The 16,589-nt window shown below is 40.9% G+C and overlaps 1 protein-coding gene across 2 annotated transcripts in view; it reads right to left on the bottom strand.

The window, feature by feature from the left end:
* ADAMTS20 (ADAM metallopeptidase with thrombospondin type 1 motif 20) overlaps positions 1–16,589 on the bottom strand; it is a 112,592-nt gene that overhangs the window by 33,861 nt on the left and 62,142 nt on the right. For both annotated transcript variants that reach the window (XM_084811815.1, XM_084811814.1), the window contains 7 exons: positions 9,561–9,725; positions 8,466–8,588; positions 8,241–8,348; positions 6,756–6,920; positions 6,233–6,523; positions 4,949–5,110; positions 2,705–2,881 (listed from right to left, as the gene is read on the bottom strand). In XM_084811815.1, coding sequence (XP_084667941.1) covers positions 2,705–2,881; positions 4,949–5,110; positions 6,233–6,523; positions 6,756–6,920; positions 8,241–8,348; positions 8,466–8,588; positions 9,561–9,725 — 1,191 coding nt within the window. The remainder of the gene's footprint in view (positions 1–2,704; positions 2,882–4,948; positions 5,111–6,232; positions 6,524–6,755; positions 6,921–8,240; positions 8,349–8,465; positions 8,589–9,560; positions 9,726–16,589) is intronic.

The following is a 16,589-nucleotide window of genomic DNA, read 5'->3' as shown; positions in this document are numbered from 1 at the left end:
CTAAATAACATCCACATAATTAAATTAAATTATCAGACATAAATAATTAATTGTTCATTCTGTTAACTACAAGGCTATATAACATCAACATGGACATTTCATTTTAAATGTAATACAATCAACATATTAAATCTGTTTAGGAATTCTAGAAATGTCTATATTTTTCCTCCTTATTCAACACAATTATTCTGGATTTAGTGTCAAATGTTGCGATTCTGTTGATTCCATTGTGTGAATGTCAAGTCAGACATTGATAAATCATTCTTTTCTCCAAAGTTTTTTAAAAACTATCAGCATATAGCGAGACTGAAGTTAGTAAACAAACCATTGAACAAATATCAGTAATGAGGTAATCTGATGTTTGACAAAATGCAGCAGCAAAGGAAGAGGTATAAGACTGTAGTTTGTTTTGTAAGCCAAGATCCTGACTTCCCTTTTAATATAAAAGACTCTATCAAAAATATAAATATTTTAGGCAATATAAAAAAAGAGAATGGAGACACTTCCATGATGCAAAATTCCATCTTTACATTAACATGGATGAAATAAATATTATTTTACTTATATACAGTTGATCTAACCCTTTCTCCTACTGAAGCCAACAGAAGATTATGAGCATTGACTTCATGGTAAAAGGCTTGAAACCTATAACACAGAAGAGTGTTGATGCTACCTACTCTGTCTTGATAAATGAAACAAAAGGAACTAGAAAATATCTCAATAACGTCTGTAATCCAAATCACCATTGCATGGACATAACTGAAATAAATAGAAGGGGTTGGATCCAAAAGTTAGTTAGGTCCCAGTGAAATCAATGAGAAAAGTTAATCATGACTAACTTTCCATTGACTTCAGTGGGACCTGAGTGAGATGAACTTGCTCTGGATCCAACCCAACCTACTGTTGAATCAAGGTGCTAGGATCAAGATGGACAGTTCACTAATAAGTCTGTTAAACCATTACAGGAAAGAATGGAAACCAATCTGAAAGTAAATATAGATGTTAACAGCTTCACAAAGTCATTTGGTTAAGTGAGTTCAGATGAGGGGCTGCTGGAGCTACAAATTAAGACAAAAGTAGATTTACATGTTCTAATGAAGACCAGAACTTCTGTAATTTTGTATTCTGCTCCCAGTTATCCTTAACCCCAGTCTCCTTACTTTTTTGTCTTACTAAAACGATGTCTCTCCCCAGTCTTGGCAGTGGTACCATCTCAAGATGTTATTTTCATTTATGTTCTTTGCCTCATTAATTGGGTTCCAGTTACTCACATGGTCATGTGTTAGTTGCAACAGTGTTAGTAAAGAAACTCATAAGTACGATTTCAGGCAGACATCAAGGAAAATATTAGGAGGCATGATTCAGCCACAGCTGAAAGTGCTTAAACACTACTGTTTGGAGAGCTTCAGCACAAGCTTAAATTTTCCACTGAAATCAGCAAAATTTAAGCACAATGCCAATGAAACAAAAAATACTGGTTCTGAATATCCAGTATGCTTTGCCTGAACATTCAGTTTGCACAGTAGAAATGTTTTCTGAATTATTAAAGCATATCAAATACAACTAATAAAATGAATGTTAAAAATGGGAAAAATCACTGCAAATAAGTGATATATCCTTGATACAGTCCTGACATATTTACCAAGAACAATAAAAACAGAAACTCAATGGGAGTTTTACAGCAGGATCTGTTTAACTAGATTAATCAGTGCTATTTTGTCATCAAATTCAATTCATTCCCAAAAAATGGGATTATTGTGATTGCATTACAACTTTACTCTAGATCCTTTAATTACAATGGGCATGACGGAGCTAAGGTGAATCACTTTTAAATTCCATTGATTTGACTTTGTTACTTTTATCAATGGGACTTAAAACTGCTTAACTTTGGCTGGATGATTCCCAGTTTTTGGAAATAGCAATTCTCAAAATATTAATGGCAAGAACTACATTTGTTTTTGGTATTAGCAAACTGTGGTTCTGTTCAGACATAATAAGCAAAAGCCTACACGAGTCTTGGGCTCCACATCAGAGGAGGTGATTTAAAGCTTCTTTTCCTCGTTTGTTTGAACCCACAGTTTCCCATTTCATTTGAACTTGGAAAACAGTGGTTTGTACCAACTAGGAATGGAAGCTTTAAATCTCCTCCCCTAAAATGCAACGAGGAACAGGGAGCATGTGAGCACTAAGCTCATGCTCATAAGAATAAACCATGGTCCATCTAAACAAAACTAATGATAAATAGGAAAGCTATCATAACTGTATACACATTTGTTCTATATACAAAAATATGTAGAAATCATTAAAAAGTATTATGCTGACTTTTTTTTAAACAAATTCCAAGAAGATTTGTCATTTTCAAAACAGTTAGCAACAAGAAATTTAGATGTTAATTAACCAAGATGAGCAGCAAGATTAGGTTTTTCTCTCTCTAAAGACTGTTTAAGCATAAATTCCACTTCAGTTCGTCAGTGGAAGAACTGCCACTGAATAGCCACTTCCAGGGCTTGAAGCAGCAAAACAGTTACAGGATTGGGATACCATTGTCTTGTATTGAGCTATATATACCTTACAAAATGTACCCTGAACACAACATCTTTTCTTGTATTTAAACAAAATTGCTATATAAAATTTTATAAAAGAAAAAGGTAGAGAGGGGAAACAGAGAGAGGAAAAATAAATATGACTGCGTATACTATCGTACCGATTTCCATGGTCCACGATGCCATGAAACTTCACCAGGACACGAATGTATATTACACTGTGCTGTATTGGGTGGTTTTTCTATTACTTCACAGTTATGATCATTCAACACTTGTCCATTTGGAAGCTGACAGATTACTAATCGTGCCTTTATTCCATCGCCACATGTGTGAGTACACTGTAAGTAAAATAAAAACATTACTTCCACTAATGTTTTTGCACCAAGGTGAGCCCATATAGTTTATTGGTTCTTATTATGAAACACGTTTATACTCTGCCTTTCTTCGAAGGGGGAGATCTACATGGAAATGGAATGAGAAGAGCTTTCTAGTTATATCTGGATTTTCTTGAAATCACTTTGGTCCGTCGGGGTACGTGAAGCAGGAAAAGCAGAATATAGAGCGCCTAAAACCCCACTTTCATGGGCCACATGAAAGCACTTTTTATTCCGGGTGGGTGGAGTAGAACTGAACATCATCAACCCCATCAACCCTGCTCAGTGAATGAGAGAGGCTTGTTCCCCACCCCTGTCCATGCTCCCGTGTGTGTGTGTGTGTGTGTGTGTGTGTGTGTGTGAGGGGGAAGGAGGAGGAGGAGGAGGTTTTCCTACAGAAAGAAAAGTTTGGGGCTAGGGAAGCAGAGGCTAGCAGAGGGAGGCAACTCCAGCCCTTTCCCTCTGTGCAGGATGTCTGTCCCCGGGCTAGCTATTCACAATATGTCATGCACAATAAAGAATACACAGACAGGAAAGCGAGGGGGCAGGCAGTATTAAGAACCTTCAGTAGCAGTATTTTGCAGTAGTGTTACTGTGATCTGCTGAAAGGTAAACAATACAGGGAGCAGGAGGAGACTGGGCAGCCAGTGCCAGGTGCTCCCCCACACCCACTTTAGTTCTGTGCAGCTCAGTCCTATGTGTGTGTCTACTCAAATATTAACCTCACGCCATTCAAGGGAGGCAACGTGCTCAGATCTTGCAACCATGAAGTGTCATCCTGGGCCTTTTTACTCAGGAGTTGGTCCCATTGTATTTTGTGGGACTTACTCCCTGGGAAGAGCACAGAGGATTACAACCGTGCTCTGTCTGCATTCCCTTTCCATGGCTGGTACTTTATATACCACATACCTCCCCCCGCTCCAATTTTCTGTATAGCCTGGGATTGTCAGGAATGTGTGATGTTGCTCAATCTCATTCCAGGATCATATTTGAACTTAACTGACTGGAGGCCAACTGGGGGAAGACAGGAAGTGCTGAAAGCAAGCTCAGTGGGTGTCCCCCCTCCCCAGTAAGCTACCTCTCCCCCTTGGTGAGAGGAGCCGCTCAGCAAATGAGAGAGGCTTGTACCTCACCCCTGTCTAGGCTCACCCCTGCTACTGCAACCTGAAATAAGGCTACATACTGTGAACTGCGAAAGCTACTGCTGAGCAACTGTGAAGACCAGAAACAGTGCTGCAGTGCTTTTATGAATTGGTAAGGCCGGCTAGTTACTGTGACTGGCGAAAGCAACAACTGTGCAATTCTGAAACCTCATTGCAATGCTTTCATGAATGGGAAAAGCAGGCTAGTTATTCTGACTGGTGAAAGCAACTACTTTGCTATCCTGACTCTTCAAAAATGTGCAACTGCGGTATTCTGAATGGGAAACACAGTCTGCAGACTATGCACCCTACTGCCAATGGGGGAAAAGAGTGAATGGGGGGGAGGGGCTGCCCCACCCTTTGACCACATCACTGCCAGGTCACAGAGGCAAGACAGGAGCATGACACAAGATGGAGGGTAATGTAGTAGAAGATAATCAGAGAAAGAAAGCCTGAGAAAAGAGGTGTGTCACTGTTTAATATAAAAAGCAACAATGAAATTAATGACTTTTAATATACAGAAATACCTGTAGTGTCAGATCCACATCCTACTGACAGTGCAATCCTATACATGCCTACTCAAAAGCAAGCTGAATTGAGTTCAATGGGACTCTCAGGTATAGGGAGTGTGTTTGTGTACAGTGATTACAGGCTAAATGAGTGAATCAGGGCTCAGTTTAGATGTAAGTATATCCAGAAAGGCTGGATTAAAATGACAAGAAATGGTTATATTGATGAGATTATTCTGCTGTCTGGAAATTGTCTGATACTGAAATGAAAGTTATACAGCATTAGTATAAATAAATATTATTTTATTCATTTTTCTGAACAGAGGGTTAAGATAGAAGAACAAAATGCTGTATTTTTTTTTTTTTACAAATCATCTTACTTCTCCCCAGCTCCCATAGTTCCATCTTGGACAGGGACCAGAATCACAATGGCTTGAATCTGGTGGTTTCACTGTCTCATCACAGTAGCTAGCACTTCTTCCGTCCTCATCTTGGCACACCACAACCCGGTGGTGAAATCCACCAGCACAAGTACTTGAACACTAGGAAGACAACAAAAACATACATATGTGCGCTGCACTAGTTGTGCAGATGCTGCAGAATATTGCTTAAAGTTGTTTTCAAAGTCCCATTGTGCTCAGTGAGGCTTGCTCCTGAAATGCAGGTGCACCTGGAATTTCCGGAGAAAGGGGGGGAGAGGGGGGAAAGCATCTCTCATTGGTTGTGCAGCCCCTGCCAATCACTCCAACCCCCACCAGAAAGTACGTTTGGTGAAGCAATTTTTACTGGTGTGGAGCACTTGCTCATGGAGCCTTGCATAGACCAAAGCACAGCAAAGCTGATCCTTTAGAAAAAAAATCTGGTACTCCTCCATTTGCTTCTCTTTCCATTGTCATGGAGACATGGTCCCGGTTAGAGAAGCAGGATAGTTACTTTAGAAGACTGTGTGCAGTCTTCCTTATTCCAGACTTCAAAGGGACAACTGCCCTTTAAAACTCGAAGGGAAAAAAACATGGGAAAGATGGTGGTGACAAATGAGGAAGAGGTGGTAGTGAGCAAAGGAAGTAAGCTGGATATACACAGGCAAGTCAATGCAGGGGGGCTGGCAAGGATTCTCTCAAACACTATTTTCATGTTTGAATTTGTTTAAAGAGAATTTTAAACATAATTCTCTCATCATTACTTAAACAGTTACCTATGTAAATATGGTAGCAGCAATGCAGAAGTGAACATTTGCACTACAAATGTATGCACCACAGTCATTTTTGACTGTCCTTCTTAGTCCCTGCCTGTCCATTTAAAAATCAGTTTGGGGCCTAACACCAGAGCTGATAAAAGGGTGACTCATAAGAAAAATGAGGATAAACAAACTTCTCATGTAAAATCCAAAAAAACTGTATCATCATCATCATCATCATTGTTATTATTTTAAATAATGCACCTAAATGCTAACCACCAGAAATTTTAAATATAATTGTGGGGTTCAGTGGACGAAAAGAAGTACCTAAGGAAGAATTTTTTAAAAAAATCCAATATATGTGTTGACAGTGTGCACACTCACACCTATGGTTCGTGGTATATTCTAAATAAAAGTTGAACAGCAACAAAATCATATGAATGCTTTCAGAATGATACACATAAGTAACAGACATCAATTGACTTACTGCTCCCCATGGTCCTGTTCTCCACTGGTTGCCTTGAGGAGAGTGGTGGTTCCTTGGGTTTATGCTGTCATGTGAATGATGGACCTTGTGTATTGAAGGATAATCTTGATGGCTTGTATGTTCATGTTTATCCGGGATATGGTGATAAACTGGCTGGCAGGGTGGCATGTTACATTCTTGTTCTTTTGCAGGTTGGCCTTCGGGATCACAGTAATTCTCATCAATTTGTTGATGGTGGTTGACACAGACAACTTGCCTTGTTACTATTCCATTACCACATGTAACTGTGCACTGACCAAAAATTAACCCAACATTTATGTGACATAATAAAACATGACAAATCAATAACCAATGATAACTATTTTTTTTACAATTACAATTAACAATTATCTATTTGGAAAATAAAAGGCCAAAATAGCTCCATGCATGCCTCTTCAGAAACTAAACACAGTAAGCTTTTCAACCATGTATGGCTTTAGTATGATATAGGAAAATAAAAAATAATAAAAAACAGAATATTTACAGGTGACCAACTTCCAGCTTGCCAAACACCACATGGACTAAAGCAGCCTGAAAGTTCTTCTGGCCTAGGCAAAGGTGCACAAAGCGATTCTTCTGCTACTCTGTCATGACCATCCCGGCAGCTTACATAGCGAGCGCGGTTCCCCCTTCCACAAGATGCAGAACACTGCAAAAATGAAACTGAAATCATACTGGCCCAACCAAACACACGCATATTCTCATGAAACTTGTATATGGAGGCATCTCTCTTATCAAGTAGTTAAGTGTACTACTGTATATGCTGTTGGTTAGAGTTGGCAGGCTGGTCAATTGACACCTATTGTTTGACAATGGACAAATATTCCATAAAGCCAAGAATGCCACTGTGCATAGGTGGCGGTTTATCCTCCCACCTGCCACTCCCACATTATGTGTCATTTGTTAGGGCAGAAGTAAAGGCCATTTGGTCCCAGTCTTACTGCAGTCAGGCAAACCTGCCATCACAGTGAACCATCTCCTACCATTGAACAACAATAAAATCATGTTCTAATAAAGTTAATGCTTTAAAAATATTTTACCAATATTGGGCAATATTTGACCAATCAAATATTTTTGACCAGTCAAATCCTTACTGCCTTCCTTCAATCATGTAAACTAAATAGCTACTAAAAAAACCACAGTTCATAGGTTGTTCAATAAGACTTTGAGACATTTCCATTATCTTAACATTTGATGCAGAAACTTAAACAATATGGATTCAATTGAGATTTAGGTGTGTACAACTGGGCTAGCAGAAGTGTGCTTCCTCCCACTCCACTGACTGCAGCCCTCCAGTCCCCTGAAAATACTACACAGAGGATCAGGGTTGCTACTGAATGGGGTGAGCTGTGGTGTGTGGTGACCCCCCCAAACTGGGCAAACACACCTTCTGTGAGTGGAGTTCTACTCACAGAAGGTGCCTCCACCTGATTTTTGGTGATGCCTTCTTTTCCCCACACCGCAGCACACCCATTCATCATTTTCAAGTGGCTGGAAAGCCACCATGGGGAGGAGGGAGCAGGGAAGTCCACCTCAGCCAGCTCAATCTGGATCCATCCCCGAGCCTCTGCAAACTACTAGATTCCACTTTTAAGCCCCAATGCACATCAGAAAGTCCATGGAAAAACTAAGGAAATGTTTAATCATGAAGAGCTCTGAGTGCATATTCAAATCCAGGTAGCACTGAATTGGAATAGTTACCTTACGTAGAGGAAATCAGACGTCTGGGGCTATGAGCAATTCAATGTCCAAAAGAATACATGGGCTTAATTATTTGTTGAAAAGGGATGGGGGAGCTTTCTTATCAAGAGTAGATCATACTTAAAATATCAGCCTTCGCACATTTGTTTTTTTTTTAGAGTAAAGAATTTTTGAAAGTGAGGAGTTTACATAAACAAGATATAAAACAGAAAAATGGTTGTGCATATTCAACTACAAAAACTATCATTCTTCTTGTAATATTACTCACTGGAGTCCATGATCCATATCTCCACTGAGTTGCTTTGTCAGTCTGAATGACAGGAAGTGATGTTGGCCACAACTTGACAGCCTCTGGACAAACTGACATCTCACATACCTTTGGGGAGTACATTTTGGAAAACTTAGATGGTTGTAAGGGCAAGGGCAGAGCAGAAGCAAATTCTCTTTAAACAAATTCAAATTAAGCACTGTCATTATTTCTTATTTTGCTTACTTGACTGTCTTTTGGACGAGTAGCAGCACTGCACTCTCTATTATCATCCAAAATAGCTCCATAAACGCCAGCAACACATTCGACCGCACGCACTTGATATCCATGCCCACATGTAACAGAGCACTAAATGCACACAATTCCATAGGAACAGAAAAGCCTTAGACGGACCATCCACTCTCAAGACAAATGATATTTCAACTGACAAAACAGTTAGCCAATAATGGGGGGGGGGGAATGAGAAATGCATCTCATTCGACTGTTGCAAGAACCACGTCACTCCTATTCTTCAGTTTCTACATTGGCTTGATGTCATACTTCATGTGACTTTAAAGGTTTTAGCTCTATTATTCCCACGTTCTCCCCACTCCTGGGCACTGACTCTATCTCTTCCCCACCTCCATTGCCCATTCTCATTCCTTTCACTCTGCTCAAGCTTATCTGCCATCAGCCCATCTTCCATTCCAGTCACTATGCATTCTCTACCACATTGCTAAGACATTTTTTTCCTCTCAGACATTTTAACAGTTTGTACTTTGAAACAGGATTGGAAATATGCTATATTTTTTAAATATTGGAACTGATGTTTTTACTTTGCTGTTTTAATTGCTGTTTAAGGGTGCAATCCTATGCATATTTAGACACAGAGAGAAAAGGCTACAACGCTCAGCATTCTCCATTCATACTGGGGCATGTAGGCCTCTTTTCTGTCTAAACATGCATAAGATTCTGCCCTTAATTGTATATAGTGCCAATTATTTTTTTTTATGAATGACCTTAAATTGGTTTATTGTATATGTTATTGTTGTTTTCTTTAAAATTACACTGTAAACTGCTCTGGGATATTTATTATGAATAGCAGTATATAAATAAATAATTTTAAAAAATATTTGAATGGCCTCCTCGTTATCTATTTGTCAAGCCTCCTCCAAATGCTTCTCAAAGTCTTTTCTTCAAGCCTTCTTGTGTCCTTCTTTATAACAGTAGCCTCACCATACCTGCCCCCATCTCCACAGGAGCTGGTTTAAAGGGATGCTGTCTAGTGGATTACCACAAATGCTGGGAAAGAATATGATGTAAGAATTTCTTCATACTCACTACTCCCCAGGGTCCCACTTGCCAAACTGCACATTCATTAAGTTCACATGCTCTCACTGAATATGGTATAGAGTTTGGATTGCAGAAAACATCTTCTATTTGGTCATCATTCAGTTGACACCAAACTTTTCGATGCCTTGTTCCCTTCCCACAAGTCACAGGACACTGCACAGTTAGAGCATCAGAGAGGGCAAATAAATTTTATCATTATTTGCTGGTTGATTGAAGCCATTTTACAGCACCAGTTTCTCTAACAAAGCTAAAGGCAGCATACAATAGATATGATAAAATCTGCATAACTGGAAAAAACTAATATTAATAGAATCTTCATTAAATGCTAACCAATTTCTCACACCAAGGGCAAATTAAAAGCTCTGATAGTGGTATAAAAATAAACAAATGACCTTCTAAATAACAAGACCTTATTGAAAGAATTGATGTTTGGGCTCAGGTAGTTTATTTTTCCTTCCCATATATTATATAAAATTTCCAAATACATTCATTCATACCAATCACAATGCTTCAGCTTAGCACATATGTAGTATGTCTAAAGTTGCTAGATCTCTTGGCCTAGTAATAAATAGCTCCCAGCTGTTTTGAAAAGCCCGAATGGAGTTCATTTTTCCCTCCCAAGCTTATAGCTTGTTATTTTATTTATCACCATAATAGCACAGATCTTCTTCTATTACACAAGGAACAGTATATTTTTGCCAGGTTTTTTCGCAGAGAATCCTTGCAGCTATTAACATATAGCTCACCATCACCACTAAATCTCTAGGGATCTGATCTTTAATATCACCCAAGAGTATAGTTCCTTCCCATATATTATATAAAATTTCATATTGAATAGTCAATAGTTTTATTGACTGTTCTAAAGCCTTTGACTGTGTGGATCATAACAAATTGTGGCAAGTTCTTGGTGGTATGGGGATACCAAGTCATCTTGTCTGCCTCCTGAGGAATCAGTATAACGACCAAGTAGCAACGGTAAGAACAGACCACGGAACAACGGACTGATTTAAGATTGGGAAAGGAGTACGGCAGGCTTGTATACTCTCGCCCTACCTATTCAACCTGTATGCAGAACACATCATGCGATGTGCTGGGCTTGATGAAGCCAAGGCTGGAGTTAAAATCGCTGGAAGAAACATTAACAATCTCAGATATGCAGATGATACCACTTTGATGGCTGAAAGCGAGGAGGAGCTGAGGAACCTTATGACGAAGGTGAAAGAAGGAAGTGCAAAAACTGGGTTGCAGTTAAACCTCAAAAAAAACAAGATTATGGCAACCAGCTGGACTGATAAATGGCAAATAAGGGAGAAAACGTGGAGGCAGCAACAGACTTTGTCTTTCTAGGTGCAAAGATTACTGCAGACGCTGACTGCAGCCAGGAAATCAGAAGACGGTTACTTCTTGGGAGGACAGCAATGACAAATTTTGATAAAATAGTTAAGAGCAGGGATATCACACTGACAACAAAGGTCCGCATAGTTAAAGCAGTGGTATTACCCGTAGTAACCTATGGCTGTGAGAGCTGGACCATAAGGAAGGCTGAGTGAAGGAAGATAGATGCTTTTGAACTGTGGTGCTGGAGGAAAATTCTGAGAGTGCCTTGGATTGCAAGAAGATCAAACCAGTCCATACTCCAGGAAATAAAGCCAGACTGCTCACTTGAGGGAATGATATTAAAGGCAAAACTGAAGTACTTTGGCCACATAATGAGAAGACAGGATACCCTGAAGAAGATGCTAATGCTAGGGAAAGTGGAAGGCAAAAGGAAGAGGGGCCGACCAAGGGCAAGAGATGGATGGATAATATTCTGGAGGTGACGGACTTGACCTTGGGGGAGCTGGGGGTGGCGACGGCCGACAGGAAGCTCTTGCGTGGGCTGGTCCACGAAGTCATGAAGAGTTGGAAGCGAGTAACCGAATAAACAACAAGAGTATAGTTGTTGGTGTTAATTGCAGCTCATAGCCTATAATTTCTCTAATACCATTTATTATTTTCTTGCAGTATTCATTAACTAGTATGCAGTGCCACCATATAAGGGCAAAAGCCCCCTACCATTACATCTCCAGCAGAGGTCCATTATGGTTGGAAACATCCTAGATAATCCTGGCCAGCATGTAATACCGCATATATATTATTTTATTAAAAATTATTTACAAGTCAGATCTAATATATTTCTCCAGATTTTTGAACACACATGATTCCATTGCTTCTCCAAGGTAACATTAAATTCTCTCTCCCATCTTTAACTGCCTGAATTCCACTATCATGAGTATCCGTTATTACTATATATACGTGGATAGTAATCCTTCCATTGGGCAGTATTCAATGCTGACCATCCATGAGTGGGACCCACTACCCCTTCCATTCTGTAAGTGGCCAGTCCCACTGATTCCATTGCACAAGTGGCGCCCACCGCTTGTGCAACAGAAATGTAGTACTTTCAGAGGCAAGCCCCCAAATTAGAAGAAACACTTGCTTCTGGAATGGGGCAGGTTGGTGGAGCTCCCTTATACAAGTTCTGCTGACCTGTCCTGTTCCAGAAACAAGCATTTCTGCTCATTTTGGGTTTTCCCTGGAAGTGCTAAATCTCTGCTGTGCAAGCAGCATGTGCTGCTTGTGCAACAGAATTGGTGGCGATGGCTGTTCGCAGGCGGTCACCGTTGGATACTGCCCTGTGTATTCACTCAGCAATTTCTCAAAAGGAGCGTAAGGCCTAACCATATCTATTCCCCTTAACTGCTTCATGACTAATACTTCTAATTTGCAAGTATTGAAAAAAGGGATCAGGTTCATGTTTCCGTCAGTTTCATACGCTGGGCAGATGAAAAATAGCTCCCTGGGAAATACAATCTTTAATTTTTTCCAGACCATCTAACTCCCACAGAGTACTCTCCCAGTTCCCTTGCTACCACAAATCCAAAACTATTGAGCACTAGAGTAAAGGAGGAAATTTACCTCATGCCAGAATATATATCTTTTTTGCCCAAATTTCAGAAGAGGTTTCCAAAGTGTTAGTACAATGGCTGAGAAAGGAACACTGGTACTCACCATGGTAGTTCCATCTTATTAGTGTGGGAGGCATCCAACTGTGGCTTATATGTCCTCCTACTGCTTGAAAGACAGGCACCATGTGACTTAGTTTTTTCTACTATCCTCTCCCCCTGTGGGCTCAGTTTGTGGCCCACCTTGTAGCAGAAAAAGACACATGTGGTTATATAATGAGGTATAGAAAGAAACCAAGAATTGTATACAGAGGAACATGGAGGTGTGTTGTGAGGCACTGTATTTTGACTTGGTTGATATGTTACAGAGGGTGCCTACATGTCATGTGTAGTGTGGTGTTGGATGCCTCCACACACCAACAAAAAGAAACTTTCACAGTGAGTAGCAATGTTCTGTTCTCCTGATGGCATGAGAAGCATCCAACTGCGGGATGTGCGATAGTTGTGTACTATCCTGGGAGAGTTAAGTTACTGCCCTGGGAAGTAGGGAAGACATTCTGGAGCACCCTCTTTCCAAAGGCTGGCTTAGTGGAGGTGAGAGTGTCGCTCTTATAATGTCTTGTGAAGCTGGTTGCCAAGGACCATGTGTCTATTCAGAAAATCTCTGTTCTTGATGCACTGGTGGTTAGCGTGGCTGAAGTGGAATGAGCCATTATGTGAAGAGGTGTTCAGATCTGTAGGCCAAAGAAGTGCAGTCTTTTATCCAGTGTGTAGAGTTGGACACTTTCTTTCCCATGGAGATGGGACAGAAAGATACCTGTCTGCCTATCTGTCTGTCTGAAATATTCTGTTTGCTGTATGTAGATTTTCAACACCCTTCTGACATCTAGCTTGTGCCAAGTGTAATCAGAAAGATGGATAAGGGTCAAACTACATGGTACATTTTTCTTTGCACACAAGTGTGTGGGGCCCTGATCCAGATAAGGACCACCACATGCAGGTTGGGGGGATTTAAACCTTCCCTCACACACCTGCTTCTGTCCTGATAACCCGGCATGTTTTTTTTAAAAAAGAGAAAAATTCCATTACTGCAATCAGGCTGCATTGGCAATCCACTACTGGGTTCAGAGAAGAGCCAAAGGACAGTATATAAATTCCAGGAGGGAAATCTATATAGTTTATGTATATAATTTCCTGGTGAAGGAAACCAGATCTGGTTCCTCCTTGCCAGTTAACATGTACCTTGGTGATAGTGTTGTCTGTCCTGACCAGGACATTTTTTTATTGCTTTACAAGAACATGAACATGTGTTCATGAGCTCCAGCCAGTTTATACTGTGGATTGCTTCCTGTTGCAACCAGGAACCCTGGATCATTTGACCTTGGCAGTGTGCTCTCCAGCCCTGGAGGCAAGTTTCTGTGGTCACTAGTATTGAGTCTGGGTCTTTATGAGGCACTCCTCAGGATAGATTGCAAGACGGTAACCAGCATCAGAGAGTGTGCTTGACTGTTGAGGTGAGGATGACCCAGCAGTTTTGCTTGTGAACGATGTCCTCTTGAAGCAGTACAGTAATGGCCACTGTAGGAGTCCTGAGTGTAGAAAAGCCCAGGGTAGGATCTTAATCATGAAATCATCATGCCCAAGATGTGGCCCAGGTCCATGACGTCTACTGGTTTGTGAAACTGGGTGCATTGGGTTGCATGTTCAGTCTGCCTGGTCCTCTCCAAAGAGAGGGAGATGGAACTTGTTGATGGTGGTAACTATGCGTTTGAAGCAGTGAAATGGCTGCAGCTGGTTTTTGAGGAAATTCACACAGAATCTATGCTGCTCCAGGCAATTCAGAATAAGTTGTAGGTCCTGATGGGCATTGGAGAGAGAGGGGACAGAAGTAAAAGGTTGCTAAAGTACGGACAGATATGAATGCCTGTAGTTCTAGGTGATATCAGCTTCATGAAGATGTGGAAGGGTATCATAGATGAGGCCAAAGGGCAGAACTTTGTATTGGAAATTATTATCTTTGTAGCCAAACTGTAGAAAAGACCGTTGGTCACTTACCTGTAAAAGGGATTTCTTTGTGCATGGAAAACTGTACATCAGGTGGATCTTATGTACCACCTAGTGGTCAAAGGCAAAATCACTGCTCCAATTAAGTCTTTTAACTGTCTTTCCCACCTTTAAAGCTCAGTTTCTGATAACAAGCTCAGGAAGTACTAGGATCAGTGAGAAGAGCGAAACACAAATAAGAAAAACAGGACATCTCACATTCTCTCCAGATAGGTCTTGGAAAGAAACCAAGTGCAACAAAATAAGAAAACTAATCCTTATGAGCAGAAACTGCCTAAACAGAATCTGAATCTAGGGTGTAGCCCTGATGTACTGTTTTACATGCACAAAGCAATCCCTTTTACGAGTAAGACCAACGGTCTCTTGTCTTGTGCATGTAAATAGTACATCAGGTGGGACATACCAAAGCTTGACCCATGTAGGATGGATTCAACAAAGTAGTAACTGCTTAATGACTGGGAAGGATGTGTTGCAAGATGTCCAAAGTCCACCTCAGCAGAGGCATGTAAGTCAATGCTGTAATTTTTAACAAAGGTGCTAGGATTTGCCCATGTAACTGCCCTACAAATCGATGCAGCAGAGCATTGAGGAAAAAAGCTGCTGATGTTGCGGCTACTCTTGTAGAATGGGCAAAAAACATTGGTAGGTGGAGAGAACTTCAGGAAGGAATAGGCTAGGGAAATACACACCTTTAGCCATCTACTCAGAGTGGCATTAGAAACATTCCATCCCAAGGAAGCAGGATGGAATGACACCAACAGGGAATCTGACTGCTGAAAAGTTTTGGTTCTGCTGATACAGACCTTCAGGGCCTTCCTGACAACAAAGGAATGCCATTGCTTTTCTGAGGGGTGCACAGGGGAAGGACAAAAAGTTGGAAGAATTAGCTCTTGTTGAAAATGAAAAGGAGACAGAAATTTACAACAGAAAAAGGGGTTAGTGTGGAGCACCACTCTATCTTTATGGAATACACATAGGTGTTTATCCACAGAGAGGGCATTAAGTTAGGAGATCCTTCTGGCTGATGTTACAGCCACCAAGAATAAAACCTTGAAAGACAGCAGTTGGGGAGCTACTGATTTCAGGGGCTCAAAGGATGGTTTCTGAAGTGCTGAAAGTACTTTATGGAGATCCCAGGAAGGGTAATGGTGTTGAACTGGAGGAGACTTTGAAAAAGTCCCACTCAAGAACTGTTTAATAAAAGGATGAGAGTCCATGGACCTACCTAGTTGGGGGGGTTTTGTTGTTGTTTTTTACAAAACAGTAGGTAGCATGGAAGCCTGATGCTTGAGCATATTAGGCTTGAGACCCATAGCCAAACCATCTTGCAGAAATGCTAAAAGGTCTGAGATTCTGGCTTTCTGAGCTCAAATCCTTTACCTAGTACACCAAGTGGAGAATATCTTCTATGTATTCTGGTAAATTCTGCAGGCAGATGGCCCCCTAGAGGCCAATATAATCTCAATTACTGCAGGAGAGAGGCCAGCTTGGCGAAACATTTCCATTCAATCTCCAGACATGTAAGCCACACAGGATTTAGGTGAAGGAGATGGCCCCGAGATAACAGGTCCCCCTGCAGAGGGAAGCACCAAGGAGGAGCTGCCAGATTGATCAGGTCGGGAAACCAGGATCTCCATGGTCAAAAAGGGAGCCACTAAAATGAGTCTCACTTTTTCTTCCTTCACCTCCACAGAACCCTATAGAGAGAAAAGGAAGTGGCAGAAAAGAGTATAGAAGCTTGATGGGTCCTGGAGAAGACAAGGCATCCATCATCTCAGTTGCTGGAGATGCATAATTGGAGAAGAACCTGCTGACCTGGTGATTGGCTTGACACAAACAGCTCCACCTGGACTCTCCCAAAACAAGAGACTATCTCTTTGAAGACTCCTGGGTGAAGCTTCCATTCTCCTTGGTTTAGCCATTTCATGCTTAGCCAGTCAGCCCAAGTATTCTCTCCCCTGCTTATGTATTCTGCAGAGAGGGATTCTAGGTGATGTTCTGCCCAGAG

This window comes from Heloderma suspectum, chromosome 7 (genome assembly GCF_057233095.1).
Source record: "Heloderma suspectum isolate Gila_16-S chromosome 7, 16-S_ref, whole genome shotgun sequence".
Classification (NCBI taxonomy): Eukaryota; Metazoa; Chordata; class Lepidosauria; order Squamata; family Helodermatidae; genus Heloderma; species Heloderma suspectum.
Note: the sequence above shows the minus strand (reverse complement) of the source record. Positions and strands in the feature narration are given on the sequence as shown.